A 20,716-nucleotide genomic window follows, 5' to 3' on the forward strand; every position below is an offset into this window, starting at 1 on the left:
GCCGTTTGTTCATCGCCATCGTTGTCCAGACCATACTTGCGCCAGGCCTCAGGAGACGTTTGTTGGCTGCTCAACAGCTGTTCTCTACCAAAAACCCGTTTGAATKGAAACTCGCGTGAGGCTCAGGGGCGTACATATGTACAGTGCCCCTGGACAGGATCCATCGTCAAGCATTCCGATCACCATGCGTGCCGCGATGGCCCAGAACGTGAAGTGCCGTCGAGCAGGACGAGGGTGGAGAGAGTTCTGTCTACCGTACACGTACAGTACATGCAGGGTGATGATCATGTCTTGGGTGAACGGACGCAGGTCGAGGTCGAGATCGGAAATGCAGGGCGGTGCGTCCCCAGCGACGATTCCCATGCTCCCATCACTACCGTAAAAGCCCGTTCCAACGGAATTTGAGCTTCTGGTGAAGCGGAGGTCTCCCAGCCTCGAGAGCGTGATCCCGCCCGACCAACGTCTCAGCCCTAAGGTACCGGTGCCGCCCGGGTGGCCTTTTCCAGCCAATCATTAAATTTCACCAGGTCCAGTGTTATTTTGGCTTGCGGAGATCACGCAAGCTCCACGCAAGCTCCACCAAAACGCCAATGGTGACTCCACCATGCTGGCACTGCAACTCATCCATTTCCTCATTCGAGCAGACGCATGATACACCCTTGTCCGCTTGCGATAAATGGTCGCATTGCCCCGAATCAGCAAATCATGCTGCAGCTGGCTGGATGTGTGCAACGCTCGCAATCATTGGGACTTCCGTGACGATCACCATTCCGCAACACTGGCTCGGTATCATCACCCTGCATTCGGGGATCCTTCTGCCTCGTGGAGGTTTGATGACTGAGAGACAAATTTGGAGGACCTGTGTGAATCCCCTTGATCGCGGAAGCCGTCCTGTCGGAGGATTTGCAAGTGACTGCCATTGGGTCTACAGACGGTTGATACATGGACCTACATTAACCCGCATGGCAAACCAGTGGATTCACATGGCACGACAGACCCCTCGAGGGTCGAGACCCCGGCTTTCAGCTTGGGAGCTGATGGGATGTTCGCTAATAATAATGAAGAAATGTTCTACGATCTGGACGATCATTGCGATCACACCAGGTTGTGACTCCGAGTGCGGAACCCGGTCTGTCATGCTGTCATCGTCAGACGAATTGCTGAYGATTCTCACGCTCACGCGTTGCTCAGCTGCTCGGAGTCACCGCATCAGCCGAGCGCAAAGTCTGAATCCGGGTCTATCTAGCAAAGATCCCTGTTTGGGGGCGGCCTCGAGATGGCTCCACGAACCAATCACATCGCGTCCTGACAGAAAGCCACGGGCCGCCCATGTTATTTTGAACCACTGGCTCGGTTTCCTTCCTGTTTTACCTATCCCACTGGCAGGTGCAACGGTCGCGTACCTGGAAAACATCTGCCGTTTGGCTCACGCAGTTGTCCGGTCGTGGCTGGAGGCCTGGCCGGGCTACTCCCTGTGAGAGGTAGGGCAGCAACCGCATCTCTCTTGACGGGTTCATCTGGCCTGTTGCCCTTTACTTCATATGCTTCGGCTTGTCCTTGCTTCGGGTCGTCCTTGCTTCATCAGAGGTTTCTTTTCACCGCACGACCCACTTTCAACGTTGCCTACAAGCATCATCATCTTGTTTCACCGGAAGATAACAACAACATCTACACGAAACAAAATGGCCGACCACCTCTGCCCACGTCTGACCTTCCCCCAAGCACCATGCTTCTCTTGCCTTTCAAAGTCTATCCCATCATCAACAATGGTCCCAACTCCAGAAACTCTCATGGGCTTTCCCATGCCACCGACATATGTCATTGAAGCTGGTCAGGTGGTCAAACAACGTCGGTCCTGGCCCAAGAACCTGAACTCTTGCTCCAACGACGGTATCTTCAACATGTCTGGGGACGCCGAGACTCGAGCCAAAGCCATCCACAAGCTCAATCAACTCCTTCAGCTCGACCAGCCCAGACGGGACTCGGAAACACTTCCCACGCAAGTCCTTCCAGCGATGCAAGCTGCGTGATGATTCGCAGCCTGGCCGTGTCGCACACAACCCCACACCACCACCAGTGGGCGACATCACACGAAACCAAATTACCCCAACACAACAGTGGTTGACAAAAACAACATCAAGTCTCACCAAGATGCGCCAGGACATCTCAAAATGGATATATTATCAACCACCGCACCCACCCCGGGATCCATTTCACGCCAGCCTCTCGTTCGAGCAAGCGTATCTACACCGCTTGCAAACCAACCTCCGAGAGCTCGGAAATATTACTATCGGCGCAAGCCCGGCGAAGATGACAGCAGTGCAGCGGGCTGTATTGCACTGGTGAAGGCGCCGTCTCACGACAAAACAGGCGCCCACCATAATGGATGCTTTGTACATCTCTTCACGGGGACTGTCACTCAAAGCGGGAGGGAGGAAGATAATTTGATTAATAATATGGAGAAGAGCTTTTTTTGTTGTACTATTAGAAATACCCCGACTTGGCTCACGCTGTCACCTTTGAATTCAATGTATTCTGTCTTGTTGATTGCAAATCTTGATTATTCCATCTCAAAGCCCGTTCCTTCTCGATTTCCAAAGGTTTTGGTTCATCGTGCTCCTAGGGGAAGTCTGGCTTGTGGTGCTAGGTGCGTGCTCAATCATCTCGGGTCCACGGATCAGAGCATTTCCCCCATCTGTCAATAGACTACGAACTCGGCCCACTTGGAGTGTAGTAGGCCTTCTCGGGCCATGTGCATCAAGTCCGTGTAGGATTCTACGGGTTGCTCCTTGGGCATTGGCGTGATGTAAACTTTTAGTTGGAAGGAAGAACATCACGAAGCGAAATTCGGGTGGCTGGAGTGGATATTATCTATATTTGACAATATTGGTATGCAAAACCGTTCCGTTATTAATAAAGTGGTGCTTACCAGGGTCGGTGATCACTGATGGAGACGTTGGGTTTCCAGCTCTTGGTTGAGATTTTGAGATTGTGGTACGTTGCTGGTGTTGTTTCCATGTTTCCGGATCACTTCGCCGTTGTTCCGTCGGCATGGAGGCGAGAAAGACTTCAGTACCTACCTATCGTCTGTGAGGTATTTATAGCGATGTCGACTTCCCAACAAAGCCCCTCAAGGTCGAGAAGTATGAGAGAACGCGGTCGGGAGCTATGCCGAATGACAATGAGAGACGGCTACACTGCGACCGTGCTCAAGGTGAAGTCAGAGTCACATGAATGTGATGTCACATGATATACGATGAGATTAATCTCGTCACCCATGCATTATTTCGTTCCGTTCCTTCTTCATCATCAAGTCGAGTCACACATGCGAGTGAGTGAATGAAAGCAYCGTCGGTCGATCGGCAACTGCTTTGCCCAGAACCCTGCTAGACCGGGCAAAAGCGGAGAAAAGCAGAGAAGCCAAGCGCGTCTGGCTTCTGAACCCAAGCTTTGTGTTGCCTCCTCTCGAGATATTATTCCCGCACCTCTCATCACATCACCTCAACAACATCCACCTCCGACAACCTACAAGTGACGCCGGCGACACTTATCATTAATATCGCTTTTCTCCAGCCAGCGCGCCCGCAAAATCAATCACCTCACATCAACTCACCATGCGCCTCTTCAATACTCAACACGAATTCCAGTATTCCTGGGACGAGGTCTCGACCGCAAATTGGCGCAAGTATTGCCCATGGAATGACCAATCAACACACGTAATCGCCGTCGATACCCTCTCTCGCTCTCTGGACCCACAAACCAACATCCTCCGCACCGAGCGGCTCATCACCTGCCGACAATCAGCACCATCATGGCTCAAGACCGCGCTTGGCCGTAAAGAGGACACGAGTATGGTGTACGAGGTCTCCTATGTGGATCCAAAGGAGAGGAAGGTCACGATGTGCAGTCAGAATATGACTTGGAGTGATATCTTATCTGTGCAGGAAACCGTCGTGTACAGGGATGGAGTGCTTGGCAAGGGCGGGAAAATCGGAACGACCATCTTTGAACAAAGGGCGAAGATCATTGCGCTCTGTGGTGGGTGGCAGAGGATTAAGAATGCTGTGGAGGAGTTTAGTGTGGAGCGTTTCAGGCAGAATGCCGCCAAGGGGAGGGATGGGTTCGAGAGGGTGTTGAGGATCTCGCGAGAGGTCTTTAGGGAGGAGAGGGAGAAGAGGGCGAGCGCGAGCAGTTGAAGGTATTGATACAGCTGCATGTTTCCGTGTGCGTTCAGAGCGAGTGGGGGTCTTTTCAGGCGCTTGGGATTTACATGGCGGTGGAGTTTTTGTGTGTTTACACCGCATTCAACGCGTGTGACCAAAAAAGTAAAGATGAGACGAGTGGATTTGAAATACGAAAGATACCCAGGGAGGGAGAGGCTTACCTTTCTCAACCTTTGCTTGATAGATTCATACAACAGACGATATAAACAGCATATTCGAACATGTTTCTAGCACTCACGCGCGAACGATTGAAAAAACGACCAATATGGATCCAACATGAAATGAATCAGACGAACTATCAGGTTATCAGGTCTGCAGGTCTTTTTTCAACACAGGGCATCATGAAAAAGTCGATGCTACTCCGACCCCTGCGAGCGCGCTCCCCGGTAAACGACCTATGAATACGAAGCGAAAGCATATGACTACGAACGGGTCATCGTACAACCAGTTGTGTGAAACTGCCTAGCTGGGACTTTGCGTCAATCGTTCGGTTCGTCCCTTAGCAACAGACGGCATTCAATATTGGGTCGGGTATCATAATGCACCGGAATGAGACTGTACTGGAACATCGTGCGCTTGGAACAGGCAGCCGACCTGGCAACTTGTTTGACCGGAGATTCACTCGTTAGGAGGATGCCTTTTGCATTAAAAGAGGATATCACAGGTCTTGGGGTAGGGCATTTAGCTCTTTCTGTAGCGCGTCCACACTTGAAGTCATATAGTCAGCGCCGAAAGTAGGCGGCTTTTTTTTCGAGTATACTGTGCAGCTGTGTCATTGATGGAGCAAAAGATTCAGCACGGGTTTGTAGAGAATGTGTAAGGGTCAAAGAATTTAGAGACCGGAAATGTTGTGTAGCACTGTCAAAATCGCAATGCCAAATGGTCTTGGCGAAAGCTGTATGATCAAGCTGATGAGTCTGTTCTGGTATTCAGATAGCAAAGCCAAAGTCTTGTTCCCCAGCGTGTCTCGTTCGCGTCCAATTGTAAGATATCAGAGATGGACAGATACCTTGGACGTCGTCAGCGCGTGATTTGGTACGAACATGCATCGTTCAGAACCAACATTTGCGCCTCGCTGCGCAATAAGCTTGTGGGTGGCCTTGAATCCACTCGACCGAATAGCCCAGCGCGCAGTGTACATTGTCGAAATCACATCTGATTACAATGTCGATCGAAATGGAGCCCAGAACGTCCGGTGAGGATAGCACTACTAGATAACATTCTCTCTCGCCGGGATGCGCATCTAGTTTTGCGCCGGTCGTCGAGTCGCCTCTATCCGGCATTTGAGCACCATAGAAGGTCTCTGGCTCGAGTGTTTCGCAGTAACGAGGGAGCCGTTCCATCTCGACGTATAGGTCTCGTGGGTTCCTGATGGTCTTCCAGCTCCTTGCCAGAATATTTTGAATTCGGTTGAATCCATTGCCTGACAAATGGGTCTCACTCACCCTTCCGTTCGCGAGTACCTCCCATGGAAAAAGAGCCCATGAACATATTGCCCTCTCGAGCCCTTGGAGAGAAGCATCATCAATCGAATCCAGCTCGTAAGTCCCTTCAACTCCCACGCAGGCCCTTCATCCCGACAAAGTCCTCCATCTCACCCGTACTCTTTCCCGCAACGCCAACCTTCTCACCCCTCCTCACCCTCACAGGAACCTTCCGTTGTTGGGTCGAAGAAGCAGCAGCAGCAACACCCTCCCCCTCCCCAAAACCCTCCCCCTCCCCGACGATCCTCTCAACAATCACAGCCTTGGCCTTCGCGTCCTTCAACCGATCATCAAACTCACTGACCTCCTCCTCTCCATTCTCCAATGACAATCCCTCCGGATCACTCAGCGTCACCAGTCTCTGAATATGTTTCTTCAACCTCTCATTCCCATTCAGCGGCGTAAGCATTACACCCTCACTCCCCTCATCCGAAACACAGTTCGTCCGAGCCTCCCAGACACAAGCTTTGCCATTCAATCTCCCCATCTCAATAGCTTTGGAGAAACCTTTCTCGAGTCCGAAAATGCGACCTTCGATGCGGCCGGATTTCTGACCGTCGGCGACGCCGAGGACGTAGCCTTCTTGGAAGAATTGATCTTCGAGGTTGAGGATCTCGGGGAAGAGATCGATAGAAGTGGACATGGTCGGTGTGATGAGGTGGAGAAGTGAGGTATCGATTGCGGAATGGATAGGTGCAGGTGGGGTGGATTATGTCTTGAGCTCGGACCAGGCATTTGATGCAATGCTCGAGTCAAGTAATGGAAGGGTACGACCAAGACAAGATCGTGCAGGAGGGAATGCTATAGCAATATTCGAGGTCATCACCGTCAATGTGACTCGTGAGGGTCTCTCGCGGCTGATTGTAATTGTTGTTAGTCGGAAAGGACTTTAAGCACGATCAAAAGTCACACCAACGGTGAGATGATGTATCTCTATACCGAACGGGTACACATTTTCTTAATGCGATCAACGAAAGGTAGGCGGTAGCGCCGACCAGCCAGCATCCTTCTCCATCGTTGACATGTCATCACCCCAATAGCGCCTCGCTCATCAGTCCGTTCCAAACATAGCTCCGGCATCCTCCTGGCCGAGATGTGTAGGGCCAGCACACCTCCCCTACCTAGGAGCTCTGCAATGTTGCCTGCTTCACGCCGTCGGTGACTTCATCCACCTGAGTAGCTCCGTCCCTCTCGACGCCCTCAACGCTCTCCCCTCCCTGGGCAGCTGCCCTCTCTGCAGCCTTCTTAGCCTTTTTCTTCTCCTTGTCAGCCTTTCTGGCCTCCTTCTTCTTAGCCTCTTCCTCCTTCACTCGCTTCAATTCATCACCACCAAACATCTCCTTCCACTCCTTCTCCTTTTCAGGTTTGATGGTTTTGAACAGGTGAGCTGCTTTGCCAATCTTATGACCAGCAGTCACACTCTTGGCCTCCCATGCATCCGGGATGATGAGCATCTCCATCTGCAACTGCTCAAGTATGCTACGAGAGGTCGCTGGAAGATAAGGAGCGATCACACTGGCCAGGAGATGGACATGATTGACGGCAAGGTTCACAACAGCGTCACATCTCGCGCGCTCGTTGTTAAAGAGAGCGTTGTCGATCTTGTTGTCCTGCAGGAGCTTGTTGCCGAGAGAAGCAATTTCGCGAGCGCAAACCAACCCGGACTTCAAATGCACGGCATCCATCTCCTCGCGGTATTGACGGAGCTTCGCATTGACGGCTTCGATGTGAGACTCCAGACCCTTTGCGACTTCGGCATCGAGCGATCCGGCATCTGGGTATGCGGGGACAGCAGAGTCGTAGTTGGCAGATCCGACAAACTTCAAGATACGGTTGACGAAGTTTCCAAAATTGTTGACCAGCTCATTGTTGTTGGCAGCGATGAAGCCGTCCCATTCAAACTCGGTATCGCTCGTCTCAGGTCTCCTCAATAGGAGGAAGTACCGCCAGACATCCGGTGCGATGCCCGTGGCCTTGGCACTCGTTCCGAAAACACCCACGCCTCTGCTCTTGGAGAACTTGCCGCGTTCGTAGTTGAGGTATTCGGTTGTGCTGAGGGTGTTGAGCATGGTCCACTTGTCGCCTGTACCCAGCTGGGATGCAGGAAAGACGACGGTATGAAATGGCACATTATCCTTCCCCATGAACTGATAAAGCTCGCAATTTTCAGGATTTTGCCACCACTGCTTCCAGTGCTCGGTGTAGTTGGCGGTGATGGRGACGTATCCAATGCAGGCATCGAACCAGACGTACAGAACCTTCTCGTCATACCCGTCGAGAGGCACGGCAGTACCCCATTTGAGATCACGGGTGATTCCACGAGGCTTGAGGCCCTCCTTGATCCATGCATTTGTGATGTTGGTGCCATTGTCCGACCAGGCGCCCTCCTTGCTGCTCTTCTTTGACCATGCGCCGACTTGCTCCTCGAGCTTGTCGAGGAGGAGGAAGACGTGCTTTGTCTCACGAGCTTCCGGGGTGGCGCCGTCGAGCTTGCATCGCGGCTTGATCAGATCGAGAGGTTCGAGGAGATGGCCGCACTTGTCACACTGATCCCCCCGCGCATCGACATATCCACAGAGAGGGCACTCGCCCTCGACGAAGCGATCTGCGAGAAACCCCTTGTGCTCGGCACAATACGGCTGGACCGTCGTTCGCTCCTCCAGATATCCATTCTTGTACAATTTGGTGAAGATGTCCTGGGCAATGTCCGTCTGCTGCTGGGTAGGAGTGCGGCCGAAATGGTCAAAGTCGATCTCGAACCAGTCGTAGACCTCCTTGTGCAGCTTGTTGTACTTGTCACAGAGCTCTTGCGGGGTGCACTTCTCCTCAATCGCCTTGGTTTCCGTGGCCGTGCCGTATTCGTCGGTGCCGCAGATGAACAGCGTCGGGTTGCCGCGCGCCTTGCTGTAGCGAGAAAAGACGTCGGCGGACAGGACGGATCCAATGACATTGCCCAAGTGAGGCACGTTATTCACGTAGGGTAGGGCAGAGGTAATGAGCACATTCTTTTTGCCCTCCTCTGGCAAAATGACCTTCTTTTCCGCCATGTTGAGTGGTGGTGGCCGTGTGTGTGTGCTGTTGGCGGCCTTTTCTTGCTCGATGGTCGCTCTCGTGCTGTTAATTGTAACTCTCGATGAGTGGTATTGAACTCAGAATCGATCCCTTGAACTAATGAAAGTGGTGTTTGCTGTCAGCTTCATTTTTGTTGTGCTCCAGGTCGAGTCATTTTGAGGCCTGGCGACACCCYACCAAGGCAAGAAACCCCCACCTAGCAACGAGCCATTGGAACGACGCCTACAAAACAACCTAATGCAACGGATTGCCGACTTATTCATAAGTCTGCATGCCTTGAGAGACGGAGCTGCCTGCTTAGGCGACCTGAATGGCCTCTTCTGTTCGAGAGCATGCATGACTGGATGCCTGGAAGCCCCACGCTGGGCGGAGTCCGCTCCGTCTTACATCTCGCAGCAAAAAGACAATTCATATGTTCGTAACTGCGTTGAGGCATCTCCGACCCGACAATGAGATGCTCCCAGAGCCGAGAAATGCGTAGAACAGCTCAAAATCAGGGATGAATGGAAGCGACTCTTGGAGAATGATGATGGTCAATGAGATTTTAGTGATATTCTAAATCACGCTTGGACGCGTGAGTGGACGCGTCTCGTCTTCCGTTTCTCTCCCAACTTCAACCATCAATCCCGACATCAACATCCTCCTCCACACATCCAAATGGCGCTCCTCGTGGACAAGCATCGCCCTCGCACGCTCGAAACGCTCACCTACCACTCCTCTCTCTCCGACCGCCTTCAATCGCTTGCCACCTCCGGCGACTTTCCTCATCTCCTCATCTACGGCCCTTCAGGCGCGGGCAAGAAAACTCGCATCTCCGCCACCCTCCGCGCTCTCTACGGCCCTGGAGTGGAAAAGATAAAAATCGACTCGCGTGTCTTCCAGACCACCTCCAATCGCAAGTTGGAGTTCAACATTGTCTCTTCCAATTACCATCTCGAAATCACTCCCTCAGATGTGGGCAACTATGATCGCGTGGTGGTGCAGGATCTGTTGAAGGAAGTTGCACAGACTCAACAGGTCGACAGCTCCGCCAAGCAGAAGTTCAAGGTGGTGGTCATCAACGAGGCGGATGCGTTGACGAGAGATGCCCAGGCCAGTTTAAGACGGACCATGGAGAAATACAGCCCCAACCTGAGATTAATCCTCCTGGCGAATAGCACGAGCAACATCATCGCGCCCATCAGATCGAGATGTTTGTTGGTCAGAGTCAGTGCGCCGACGGTGGATGAGATCCAAGAGGTGCTGGGAAAGGTTGGGAAGAAGGAGGGTTATGCGAGCTGCGAGGGTTTGGAGAGGAAGATTGCCGGGGATTGTGGGAGGAATCTGAGGAGAGCGTTGTTGATGTTTGAAGCGGTGCATGCGCAGAAGTCAGTTACTCGTGGCGGCATGCGTGAGATACGGGATGGCGTGCTAATGGTCATTTCAGTGAGACTGTTTCCGAAAAGACACCAATTCCACCTCCAGATTGGGAGGCTCTGATCGAAGTCATTGCAAGRGACATCATCGCCGAACGCTCCCCGGCGAGGATCTTGGCAGTAAGGGCGAAGCTGTATGACTTGCTCACGCATTGCATTCCTGCGACCACAATCCTGAAGGTACGTATTGGCAAGGAGGGAGAAGCTTGCTTGACAGGGCTAATTCAAAACAGACTCTGACGTTCAAACTCCTTCCCAAACTTGACGATGCGTTGAAACCAGAGATTGTCAAATGGGCAGCTTTCTACGAACATCGCATTCGAATGGGCTCCAAGGTCATCTTCCACCTCGAAGCCTTTGTGGCCAAGTTTATGAGAGTCTACGAGGGGTAAGTTATGCTCTTGTTGATCGTCTGGGGACATGCTGACGTTTGTCTATCAGGGCTCTCATGGGTATGGACATGGACGACTTCGACGACTGAGCATGTCGATAACCTGAAGTGGAGAAGAGACGAAGCAATGTCAAAGCACGCATGTGAGCGAGGGAGAGATTCTCGGGGTTAGCGTCGGCGTTTATGTGACATTTTTGGTGGAGCAGTTGTTGCAGCACGTCATACATACGAATGTTGAGAGCACATGCAATGCAATGCCGGTTCCTGCATTTCAACGACACTCAACTCTCTGATCTCACCGCAGGACACAAAACAATATCTCGCTTTCCTCAATCGACATCAACGCCAACCCATCGTAACTCAACATGTCCTCCAACCTCATGAAGACGGAGAAAGGCGGCGAGCAGACTCAATACGAAAGTATCACATCGACCGCTCCTCCTCACAGCAAATCTGGTGGACAGATGGGAAGTGTAGAGACCACAGAGGATCCCGAGAAGACGGAAGAGGGAAAGGCAGCGAAGAGAGCGCATGGGGAGAAGACGGCGGAGAATGTGAGATATGGACAGGGAATCAGTGAGACAGTTGGTGATACAATCAACCAGACAGGAAAGGCGGATGTGGGAGGCGACGAGAAAGCGGATGGGAGAGCGGCGGCAGGTTATGGTGGAGGCAGCGGAGTTGGAGCATAGAACAGGCGAATTGATGGCAGACCGTCTCATTGAGGGATTGAAGAGAGAGGTTGTTTGTTGCAGGTCACCCAATTATAACAGCGTGGCGTGACCAGCCAGACGACGCGTCGCATGCAACAGCAGAAGCAAGACGAGACACAGACACAGACACAAACACAGAAACGTGGAAAAAAGGATGGCCATCGAGGACTATCGTCAACGAATCCTCATTTCAAGGTAGCTCTAGTAGCATTGCCACTTCAACCCTGCCTTCTCCACGCTTTCCAGGCTTTCTTTTCTCTACTTTACTCTACCTCAGAATCCCCAAACGCCCCTTCCCAACCAAGCTCCATACCCTGCCAAGCCAACCACAACACCCACCGTCCCGAAGAACCCCACCGGCCTCCCAATTCCCGTGTGCGGATGCTTCCCTCCCTCTACCATCAACCCCATTTCCACATGCATCACCCTCGCAACAGTCAACATCCCCAATGCCGTGATTAACGCTTTGCGGTTCCCGCCATTAGCTTCCACGAATCCCGCAAGGAGAAGTGCCAAGGGGACATTTTCTGAAAAGTTCGATTGGCAGCGGGTTGCTGTTAGGAGAGGGTCTGACGGAGATTCTGATCCATTGTCATCGCCTTTGATGGCGGGCTGGGGAGAGCTTTGGGCCAGGGATTGTTTGGAGGAAATTCGAGCTGAGATTACGCGGACTTGGAGGAGGGTGTAGTAAAGGGTTAGAGGGAGCGCGAAGGTTGATGTTATTGGAATCATGGGGACTGATGGGATGCGTTAGAGAAAGTGTGTTTTGGATGGGTTTTTGTGGGGTATTTATCGCATACGGGTTGTTTGCGATGACATTTTATGGAGGTGGTCGCGTTGGAACGCTTTGGGCTTTGTGTGTGATGGGTCTGAGATATACCTTGTGTGACGGGAGAAGTKGTATGAGGATTTTTGGCACTGCTCACCGGTTGCTGTGCCTTCTCCTTTTAATGCACACAGTAATGTGAAACGTGATCCTGCAGGAATGGCCAAGGCCGGTGGATGAAGATTGCCGCCCTACCTCCCTACCTACCGCACTGAAAAATCTTTAGCTCTCTGCAACGACAACAATGGCGCCAATAAGAAGATATGTGACAAAGACACATGGCTTTCCGCAAGGCTGCTTCTTCTTGTGCGTATAGCTACGCGTTGGCGAGCGTTGTCGTCGGTTMACTACAAGGAGAGCCGGCAACCCCCAATTTCACCGGACCTTGGGCGAGCTGCAGCAGTGATCGCCAAGCCAATCAGATGATGGCCGATCTGTAACCTTACAGAAGCTTGAAAGATCTTGTTTTTTCCCAAATGAACGCATGGCGTCGATGGCGTTTCATCTCCTCTCATCTGATCGATAAGAAGGATGGAAGAGTGCCGAAACATGGAAGGAAGGGTCGTCCTTCAAGCGCCGGGTACGACTCATAGAGCACCTCATCATCATCATCAGCTACCTAAGTAGCAGCATCATCATCCGCTACCTGAGTAGGTTCTACATAGTTTAATCCGGCCCTCACCTCCACCACACCCACCTTGTCATCTCCCATCGACCGGCCGGGCATCAACAGCCCACCATGGACAATACGATGCCTCCAGCTGGCGACACGGAACTCGAGCATCTTCAAAACTCGATAGTCGAGGAGCCCAAACTCTCGGTCCTCCATAAACTCGTCTATCGCAGGACCCGTCGGGCACAAGTCTATCACAGAACTCAGAATGAACACATCAACCGCCTAGTCACCGTCGCTGCGGATCCCACCGCTACAAGATTACTGGACGGTCGACAGGATAAGTCGGCCTTTCATATCAAAGCCGCCGTTTTCCTCTCCATCTATGGCACCATCTTCGTCGCCGGTCTGCAAATCTACGCGGCCGTCACTACTCTTTCCCTCTCCCTGTTTGTCACCATGKCCGAGAGTTGTTGTGAAGCCGTTAGCAATATCGGCCTGGACTATCTGCATCGGAAATCCAAAAAGCTCAGTGGCTCTCCTCGCTGGCCTGCTGGCGCGGAACGTTTAGGAAATGCCGGAAATATATGCTTTGTAATTCGTATGACCTCTTCCTGATTGCCGCATCGCTGACGTCTTTTCCAGGGTACGTTTGACGAGAATAATAGCCCCGTGCGTTCAACACAGCCACTGATTTGACCGTTCCATCTCTAGCATTCGCCCTCACTGCGGTCTCACTCATTTTGGTCGTGGAGTCTATCCKCGCCTTGGCCAGCTCTCACCATGATCTCGGCAAGTTCGCCATCCCAGCAATCGTTGCTGCGGCGTGTGGTTTTGGTATCAAGCTCTTTCTGGCAATCTACTGTTTCACCTTTCGGAAACACAGCAGTCAGCTGGAGATGCTGTGGGAAGATAACCGCAATGATTGTTTTGAGTATGGCTTTGCCATATTCACTGCCTCTGCAGGAGCAAAGTTGAAATGGTGGGTGGATCCTGCAGGTGCCTTGCTCATCGCATCCGTCATCATCCTGACGTGGATTGGAACGATCCGCTCGGAGTTTCTGGAGCTTTGTGGGTTGGGAGCCGAGCCCAAGTTGATTCAGGAGATAGTATTCCTGACCCTGAGGCATTCGGAGTTGATCCTGAAAGTCGATACGGTGCATGCATATCATTGGGGCGAGGACTTGGTTGTTGAAGTGGATATCGTCATGGCGCCTGAGAGGAGTCTGCGAGAGATTCACGATGTCTCGCAGGAGCTGCAGGATAAGTTCGAGACGGTAGAAGGGATTGCCAGGGCTTTTGTCCACGTGGATTATGGTAAGCTCTAGTCTGCGTGCGGCGAAATGTACTTGCTGACAGGATTCCAGAAGCGTCACACATGCCAGAGCATCGAAAGACCCGATGAGGAACATACGTGTTGCCGTCGATAAGCGATTCTGAAGGCCCTTTGACGTCACACAGTCAAGGGAGGGCGCTGGCGAGACGAGTATGTCCCCATGAGCTATCACTGTTTTAGGCCCAAGAGTGGCACTTCCGGAGCAGTCAGCGGGGCTGTCTCAAGGGGTTGATTGAACGCACACACGAACGATGCTAAGACTGGGATGTTTCCGCACAGCTGCAAAGTCGACAAAAGTATCATTGTGAGGAGCATTCCACAAGACTTATCCTCACACTAGACCTCTGTCATGCGGTTCTACGGGTGAGGTGAATCCCAGCGGCTTTATGGACAACCACTTCGTTGAACAAGGCCCGAAGACAATGACCTCGACTGGAACAGACCACGAGGCAGCGCGAACAAGGATTCTATAGCAGATCTAGGTGTCTCAGCTGGGATGAATGATGCTATACCAACGGTGCTGAACTTCCCAACATTCTGTTCTCGACCACTTCCTACGAGGAAGCGACTCCTTGAGTCCGGATCTAGACATCAGACCAAGCTGCGCTTCGAATCCGCCTTCTAGGCCTTGCCCCTAGATACGGTTTATTCAACATGACGCATTGCGAATTCCTTCCTCTCGACTTCTGCAACACGATGCTCAAGATCGCGAATCTCAAAGTCCCGCATGTTCATCGTTGGTATGAATAAGGGCGCGTTGGTGAAGAGGTAGTTCATCTCCTCGAGTGGACGCTTCTTAGTCTCGGGTTGAATGGCCCCTATAATGACTTGTTAATCGAATGTGTCCTTCGATACTCAAGGGGACTTACAGAAGAACAGCGCGTTCGTAAAGTTACAAACCACGAAGACAATGTAAAACCTGTAACCAATCTTCTCGATCGCAATGGGAGTAACTTGGCCGATCATTGTGTTGACTGAGGGACAGCATGTCAGTGGTCGATACTCATACTCGATGGGGTGAAGCATAGAATGACTTACACGCGAAGCTCGTCATAGTAGCAATGCTCACACCCTTGCTTCTTGTTCTCGTGTCGAATATCTCGGCCGGCACGATCCCTACGACGACCCGTTAGAACCACTTGAGGTATTCACCTCAAAGCCAGCCCAGACTCACATGACAGCGGCCCACAAGTTGCCGAGAAGGAGAAATTGTACACCCAAGTTATCACAATGAACCCCCAACTCGCGGCATTGTTATCTGTGGCGCCTGGTGGAAATTTGGCCAGCAAGATCGTTGCAATGATAAAAGTCACACAGTTGCCTAGATTACCTCCAATCATGGCCCAGCGTCGTCCGATGTGGTCGATCAGTAGGATGCACAGCGCCTGGGCAATGATGGCAATGATTGAGGAAATGCCTTGATACTTAAGAGAATCACTGCCGGGTATGCCGATCTGCGCGAAGATTTCCGGGCTGTAGTATTGAATGGCCGAGACGCCCGTCATCTGCACGGAAGCTTGGATAGAGCAGGCGAGGAAGAGACGGCGGAAGGAGGAGCGGGAGCGGAAAAGCTCGGCGTAGGATTTCGCGGCCGTCTCGTGTTCGGTGGTGAGGGTCTCTTGGATCTGAGAGTGCTCGGCCAGAACCCAGGGATCGGATGTATCCCCATGCGCATGTAGCCGTGCGAGAGTCTTGAGACCGAGATCTGGGTAGCCGTGATCGATGAGCCAGCTGCACGGGAAGGGTCATTTAGCTTTGACATTGCTCATAGAAATTCGCACAGGGGAAACGTACCGAGGAGACTCGGGAAAGAACATGATGAGCAGAGCGAGGAAGCCCGCAGGGATGATCTGAATCCCAAGGGATACCCGCCACTGATTGCTGCTGTCGGCAGGAATATAAGTGTATGTGGCATAGCTCACCCAGCTCGCGATCAGAGCTCCAACACCCAGCATGAACTGTTGTAAAGCAGTAACTCTCCCTCGGATATCTGGATGTGCTAGTTCGGCTTGATAGAGTGGAACTATCATAACCAGGAAGCCAACGCCAATGCCAGCGATGGCTGTGGAACGCGGAGGAATTAGCAACAAATTCATAAGCTGGTCAATTGACATGCTCACCCCTTCCAGCGTAGAGATAGCTCAGTCCTCTAGCACCAGTCTGCAGTGCACCTCCTAGGATGAATACCAGAGCTCCTAGCAAGATCGTCTTCTTCCTTCCAAGAGTGTCACCGGTTGGACCAGCAAAGAGTGCCCCCAAGAATGCTCCACCCGTAAAGACCGATACCACAGCACCGACTTCAGCATTCGTGGGTTTGAAAGTCGACACGAAGTTCTCAGACGCTACAGCGCCTGCGATGACGCCAAGATCGTAGCCATAGAGAAGAGAGCCTAGAGAGGCGAACACCGAGACGAGGAACTGATACCACTTCGGTGGAAGGGCCATGTCGGCGTCTTTCTGAGGGCAGGAAATGGAAATGCGAGGTAGAAATCAGGACGGGCCTAACTTACTGTCATATGTTCATTGCTGTCTTCGCAGCTTGCGTCCCGTGCGAACGCCATCACGCTTCCCACGGAAGGAATACTTCCTTGTCGCTCTCGTTGCAAGCGAGGAGAAGTCCTCGGCTCAAGATCGTGCTGCAACGCTAGTCTCTCCGCGTTTTGTCGCGTGGAGAGAGGCCAAGAGGGCGTTTCCGTGTCCCATGGGGAAGCAATGGGAAGTCGACGTGACTCGTAGGAGAGGGTGGAGCGAGCAGAGCTTGGCATCCATGGATCTCAGCCGGCAGGGGTTCTTCCACCAATCACACACCACCGTCACCGTCACCGTCACCTCCACAACCACCTCACGCACGTCGACGCCTCTTTGACCTTTGCGCCGCACTCTATACACCTTGGTCGGATGCGATGAAGCGCATTGACAAGATTCAACACCCCGCGGGTGTGTCATGGACAGATTGCTGTGCTCTGTCAAGATTGAACAGATCGGTCTCTACCTACCTCAACGCAAGGCGAGACTTCTATCAACCTCGATATCATCAGGCCGACATTTCCGTTAGCATGCATGCACACCGCGAACGCGCTGTCGGATTCTAGAAGATGTAAGCTTGGAGTATCATGTCGATGGTCTTGAGGTGAACTGCGGCAAGACGAAACAGGACGAAAATCGATGACACAAGCAGCACGCAAGAAGTGTTTTGGTCGGCAAACGACGCGGCTGCCCACATGCTTCATCAACTGTGTCCTTCTTGAGAGTAACGACTTTGTGGAGAGCTTTTTTCCGATGAGGGAACCAGACTCCTAGTCTCTGCTTTATACTGGACCTCAAGGTTTCGCCCTGGCCGACGGAAAATTAGTTATTCGTGCGAAGATGGGATGCCGATCAGCGGGACCTATCCTAGAAATGCACGATACGGCAACGTCGAGATCTGGCCCTCATAGGAAGAGGGAGATCATGAGTGGTCATAACATGATACCTCCACCATCCGGCTCCACAATTTGTGTTGCTAGCAATGATCAGCTGCTGAAGGAGTCTATGGCAACAACTCAGCCCCTTTAATATTCTTCTCTGGACTTGGCCTCGATACTGATATTACGGTGCTCGTGAACAAACAGCATCTTGGGAATGGCCATTACTTCAACCCTGACTCGTTCGACTTCGCCAAGAAGGTGGTTATGGAGCTGCACAACTACCAGAATGGTGCTAAATCCTGTGGTAAGGCAACTTGAGGAAAGCTGGATGCAATGCGATGGACGTTGACAATAGCGGTTACTACTACGTCCCTGTCGTTCTTGCAGAATTTGGGTTCGACCAGACAGACGGCTCTTACGACGGCGTTTACGCAAAGTGCATCAAGTCGTTCATCACGGGCCAACCTGGGGGGCCCGGAGGATGGATGCAATGGGTCATTTCGGGCAGCTACTATATTCGAGAGGACTCGCAGGACTACGAAGAGAAGTGGGGTAAGATCAGGAATCGGGGATGGCATGTACAATGACCACTGACATGATGCAGGCTTGTACAATCATGACTGGTCCGCGTGGAGAAACCCGGACGCCTCGGCGTACACAAAGGCATTCGTTTCGGCCTAATCTTGAGACAGCTGGATCATATATTCCGAAGGCACGGCCTGGAGATATGATGGATCTCACACTCAGTAGAGCAAAGTGAGGAGAAACGAAGAACGATCTCCCGATATGGCCATAATGACACGACATGCTCAACTGCTATGGTGTTTAGAGCAACCTGCTACTCAATAAACTACGGCAGGTTCACAAGCAGGTTTCGAAGTTTGGGAAAGATTGGAGAACCAAGTCCAGTCACCGGATCCCACCCCTTAGCAGCTGAAAACCCGTCGGTTTTGCAGCCAGGATTACTTCCCTTGACAATCTGTTCAACGTGTAAGCGAGCGGTTCTGGTCAAATCACGTCAACTTTGGAGGGTGAGAGACTTACATCTGTGAACACCTCGGGATGTTGATACAAGATCTGATTAAGGAATCCGATGGCTTTCTTGCCTGCCAGAATCCTCTCGTCGTTGATGCGGTTGATCATCGCAGCGAATATCGGTGTTGCTGCGCTCGTGCCACCACTGACTGTGAATTCACCCAGATCCGAAATCGTAACGTTTGCACCGAGGACTGCTACGTCGGGAAAGGCTCTGCCGGCACGGTTGAAGGTACCGTTGGGGTATTTCGGGTCGTTGACCGAGAGGTATGACTCTACAGCTTTGGTCTGGTAGGATGGACGGGACATGACGCCACTGAATCCACCTGAATAGCATTGAGTCAGCATCACGACGAGCAGAATGGAAGATATTAGACCTACCGCCTCCCCAGAAATTGTGTTTTGGATCATCGATTGCAACCTGATTCCACCTACCCCCCACCACGTCAACTTGACTAGCGCCAACAGCCGTCACGTAGGGACACGAAGCTGGGAACAATGGGTTAAACGCCGACAGGCTCGAATTGTCAGGGTTGAGGATGCAGCCAAAGTTGCCCGAAACACCGCGGTCTCCTGCTGCAGCGAGCACAGTGATTCCGGCCAGTGCGAGCTTCATCCATTCGTTGCATTGGCGTTGGACATATTTTGCGCCTAAGCTGGACTCGTCTGGTGCGTAGGAAATGCTTACGACATTTGTGKCGTTCAAAACGCCGCACATGCGAGGTCCTTCGAATCCCATAAAGGCTGGGTACACTGGGTCCAGGTCTGGGTCGTCACCTCCATCTTTGTTGCAGTACGATGCATCTACAGCATCTAAAAAGTCGTTTGCGATTCCTCCTTTGCCGTTGTAAGGTGTCTGGAAGATGGTGACTTTCTGCGGATACACAATCGGATATGCCATCTGAATGTCGAGACTCTCCTCTCCGCTGATGTACTGGGCGACGTCCTCGGCGCCATTGATGTAGTGGACATTTGGCGTCGTTCCGGAAGGAATCTCTGGCGCATATTGATTGAAAAATTTATTGAGGTCGGTTTGGTTCCAGATGTCGCCAAAGCCGAAGATGCCAATGTCGTTCTGTTTGGGCACGCGAGTTTGGTTGCTACGAGTCGGTATACCATAGAGTTCTGAAAGTCATGCTCGTCAGCTCAGGTCCCAAGGCTTCAACAAGCATGTGACCATACCTCGAATACAAGCTGGTGTCCAACTTTCACTACAATTGGTGGTGTGATGTTTTCCCGCAACGGTCTTGTAGGCAGGGATCCCACCAGTTCTGTYGCCCGAATATGGACTTTGCCTTCTAAGGACTGACTTTGGAAGTTCGACTTGTGAGACCATTGCGAGCTCGACATGCTTTTGCACGTGCTGAGGAATCAGATATTCGTCATGATGAAGCTGAACTTCCTGGGTGTCTGGATGCAAGGACGTGTAGTGCGCTGTGGAGAACAGGGCATTGATTTGATCAATCGTTGCATTGAACTCGAGGGTGGAACTTGTAGTCCGTAGGCGCATGCTTTCCGTCGAAACATTGCCTTGCTTCAGCCATTCCTCTACGGCGGCCACGGATTCCGTCGAAGGGGCAAAGAGATCTCGCTGTGGAACGACAGTATCAGCGATGCCTCAAGTCAACATTCTATGCAGAAGCATAACTCACCAGCTGCGTTGCATCGAGATAGGAGCCGAATCGCTTCGACGTGGGATCCGATATCTCGTTCAAGAGCTCTTCCGCCGCCTGCAATCTAGGTTGATGAAAAGCCACGGCGGCTTGGACTATAGCTGAGCCATCCACGGGCGTGGAATCTCGTTGTTGCGAAGTTGCCAGCGATGACTGAATTGGAAATGAGATGAAATAAGCGCAAAGAAGTTGAAACGCGAAAGTTCTTGTCATCATGTCCAGAAGCTGAAACCCACTGGTGCTGTTGTCTTTGATCGAGACTTTTCTAGGAGTTCTTCATGGTATATGTAGAGAAAACGAATGTTTCGACAAAGCCTAGCCTTTCGTATAAGTGCTATTAATGTATAGTCGGCGTATAAATACCTCTAGCGAATGCATAGCGACTCTAGTGCAAGCGCTATGCAGTACAGAAGAGATACTCCGGCTTACTTTTCGTATTCCGTGTCAGTAAGGCTGGGACTCACGAGCTACTCAGATATCGAAGAAGTGCCAGCAACAGCAGCTTCGTTCTCCACCGCTCAAGAGGAT

At 51.9% G+C, this 20,716-nt stretch overlaps 12 protein-coding genes; 6 read left to right on the forward strand and 6 right to left on the reverse strand.

Annotated features, from left to right (window-relative positions):
- Positions 1 to 1,682: 1,682 nt before the first annotated feature.
- Positions 1,683 to 2,030, forward strand: RCC_03208 (uncharacterized protein; the record flags this gene model as incomplete). The annotated part of the gene is made up of 1 exon (XM_023768499.1): positions 1,683 to 2,030. The coding sequence occupies one exon, from the start codon at positions 1,683 to 1,685 to the stop codon at positions 2,028 to 2,030; it is 348 nt and encodes a 115-aa protein (XP_023624267.1).
- A 1,584-nt stretch (positions 2,031 to 3,614) lies between these two features.
- On the forward strand, positions 3,615 to 4,196 carry RCC_03209 (probable protein MSF1; the record flags this gene model as incomplete). The annotated part of the gene is made up of 1 exon (XM_023768500.1): positions 3,615 to 4,196. The coding sequence occupies one exon, from the start codon at positions 3,615 to 3,617 to the stop codon at positions 4,194 to 4,196; it is 582 nt and encodes a 193-aa protein (XP_023624268.1).
- Positions 4,197 to 5,152: 956 nt separating this feature from the next.
- On the reverse strand, positions 5,153 to 5,566 carry RCC_03210 (uncharacterized protein; the record flags this gene model as incomplete). XM_023768501.1 has 2 exons in its annotated part: positions 5,153 to 5,232; positions 5,287 to 5,566. The coding sequence occupies 2 exons, from the start codon at positions 5,564 to 5,566 to the stop codon at positions 5,153 to 5,155; spliced, it is 360 nt and encodes a 119-aa protein (XP_023624269.1).
- A 208-nt stretch (positions 5,567 to 5,774) lies between these two features.
- RCC_03211 (uncharacterized protein) lies at positions 5,775 to 6,350 on the reverse strand (the record flags this gene model as incomplete). The annotated part of the gene is made up of 1 exon (XM_023768502.1): positions 5,775 to 6,350. The coding sequence occupies one exon, from the start codon at positions 6,348 to 6,350 to the stop codon at positions 5,775 to 5,777; it is 576 nt and encodes a 191-aa protein (XP_023624270.1).
- A 478-nt stretch (positions 6,351 to 6,828) lies between these two features.
- On the reverse strand, positions 6,829 to 8,754 carry RCC_03212 (probable methionyl-tRNA synthetase; the record flags this gene model as incomplete). Its single annotated transcript, XM_023768503.1, has 1 exon — positions 6,829 to 8,754. One exon carries the CDS (start codon positions 8,752 to 8,754, stop codon positions 6,829 to 6,831), a length of 1,926 nt encoding a protein of 641 aa, XP_023624271.1.
- A 682-nt stretch (positions 8,755 to 9,436) lies between these two features.
- Positions 9,437 to 10,675, forward strand: RCC_03213 (probable Replication factor C subunit 5; the record flags this gene model as incomplete). XM_023768504.1 has 4 exons in its annotated part: positions 9,437 to 10,146; positions 10,206 to 10,374; positions 10,428 to 10,582; positions 10,636 to 10,675. The coding sequence occupies 4 exons, from the start codon at positions 9,437 to 9,439 to the stop codon at positions 10,673 to 10,675; spliced, it is 1,074 nt and encodes a 357-aa protein (XP_023624272.1).
- Positions 10,676 to 10,950: 275 nt separating this feature from the next.
- On the forward strand, positions 10,951 to 11,277 carry RCC_03214 (uncharacterized protein; the record flags this gene model as incomplete). The annotated part of the gene is made up of 1 exon (XM_023768505.1): positions 10,951 to 11,277. The coding sequence occupies one exon, from the start codon at positions 10,951 to 10,953 to the stop codon at positions 11,275 to 11,277; it is 327 nt and encodes a 108-aa protein (XP_023624273.1).
- A 294-nt stretch (positions 11,278 to 11,571) lies between these two features.
- RCC_03215 (uncharacterized protein) lies at positions 11,572 to 12,030 on the reverse strand (the record flags this gene model as incomplete). Its single annotated transcript, XM_023768506.1, has 1 exon — positions 11,572 to 12,030. The coding sequence occupies one exon, from the start codon at positions 12,028 to 12,030 to the stop codon at positions 11,572 to 11,574; it is 459 nt and encodes a 152-aa protein (XP_023624274.1).
- Positions 12,031 to 12,863: 833 nt separating this feature from the next.
- RCC_03216 (related to mitochondrial Fe2+ transporter MMT1 and related transporters (cation diffusion facilitator superfamily)) lies at positions 12,864 to 14,142 on the forward strand (the record flags this gene model as incomplete). XM_023768507.1 has 3 exons in its annotated part: positions 12,864 to 13,338; positions 13,452 to 14,054; positions 14,105 to 14,142. 3 exons carry the CDS (start codon positions 12,864 to 12,866, stop codon positions 14,140 to 14,142), a joined length of 1,116 nt encoding a protein of 371 aa, XP_023624275.1.
- A 576-nt stretch (positions 14,143 to 14,718) lies between these two features.
- On the reverse strand, positions 14,719 to 16,518 carry RCC_03217 (related to sugar transport protein STP1; the record flags this gene model as incomplete). XM_023768508.1 has 6 exons in its annotated part: positions 14,719 to 14,891; positions 14,943 to 15,047; positions 15,112 to 15,189; positions 15,248 to 15,804; positions 15,868 to 16,135; positions 16,194 to 16,518. 6 exons carry the CDS (start codon positions 16,516 to 16,518, stop codon positions 14,719 to 14,721), a joined length of 1,506 nt encoding a protein of 501 aa, XP_023624276.1.
- Positions 16,519 to 17,818: 1,300 nt separating this feature from the next.
- On the forward strand, positions 17,819 to 18,161 carry RCC_03218 (uncharacterized protein; the record flags this gene model as incomplete). XM_023768509.1 has 2 exons in its annotated part: positions 17,819 to 18,032; positions 18,085 to 18,161. 2 exons carry the CDS (start codon positions 17,819 to 17,821, stop codon positions 18,159 to 18,161), a joined length of 291 nt encoding a protein of 96 aa, XP_023624277.1.
- A 327-nt stretch (positions 18,162 to 18,488) lies between these two features.
- Positions 18,489 to 20,404, reverse strand: RCC_03219 (related to Tripeptidyl-peptidase I precursor; the record flags this gene model as incomplete). XM_023768510.1 has 4 exons in its annotated part: positions 18,489 to 18,841; positions 18,897 to 19,640; positions 19,698 to 20,106; positions 20,168 to 20,404. The coding sequence occupies 4 exons, from the start codon at positions 20,402 to 20,404 to the stop codon at positions 18,489 to 18,491; spliced, it is 1,743 nt and encodes a 580-aa protein (XP_023624278.1).
- Between the last annotated feature and the right edge of the window lie 312 nt (positions 20,405 to 20,716).

Source organism: Ramularia collo-cygni (genome assembly GCF_900074925.1).
Source record: "Ramularia collo-cygni strain URUG2 genome assembly, contig: RCC_scaffold04, whole genome shotgun sequence".
Taxonomy (NCBI): domain Eukaryota; kingdom Fungi; phylum Ascomycota; class Dothideomycetes; order Mycosphaerellales; family Mycosphaerellaceae; genus Ramularia; species Ramularia collo-cygni.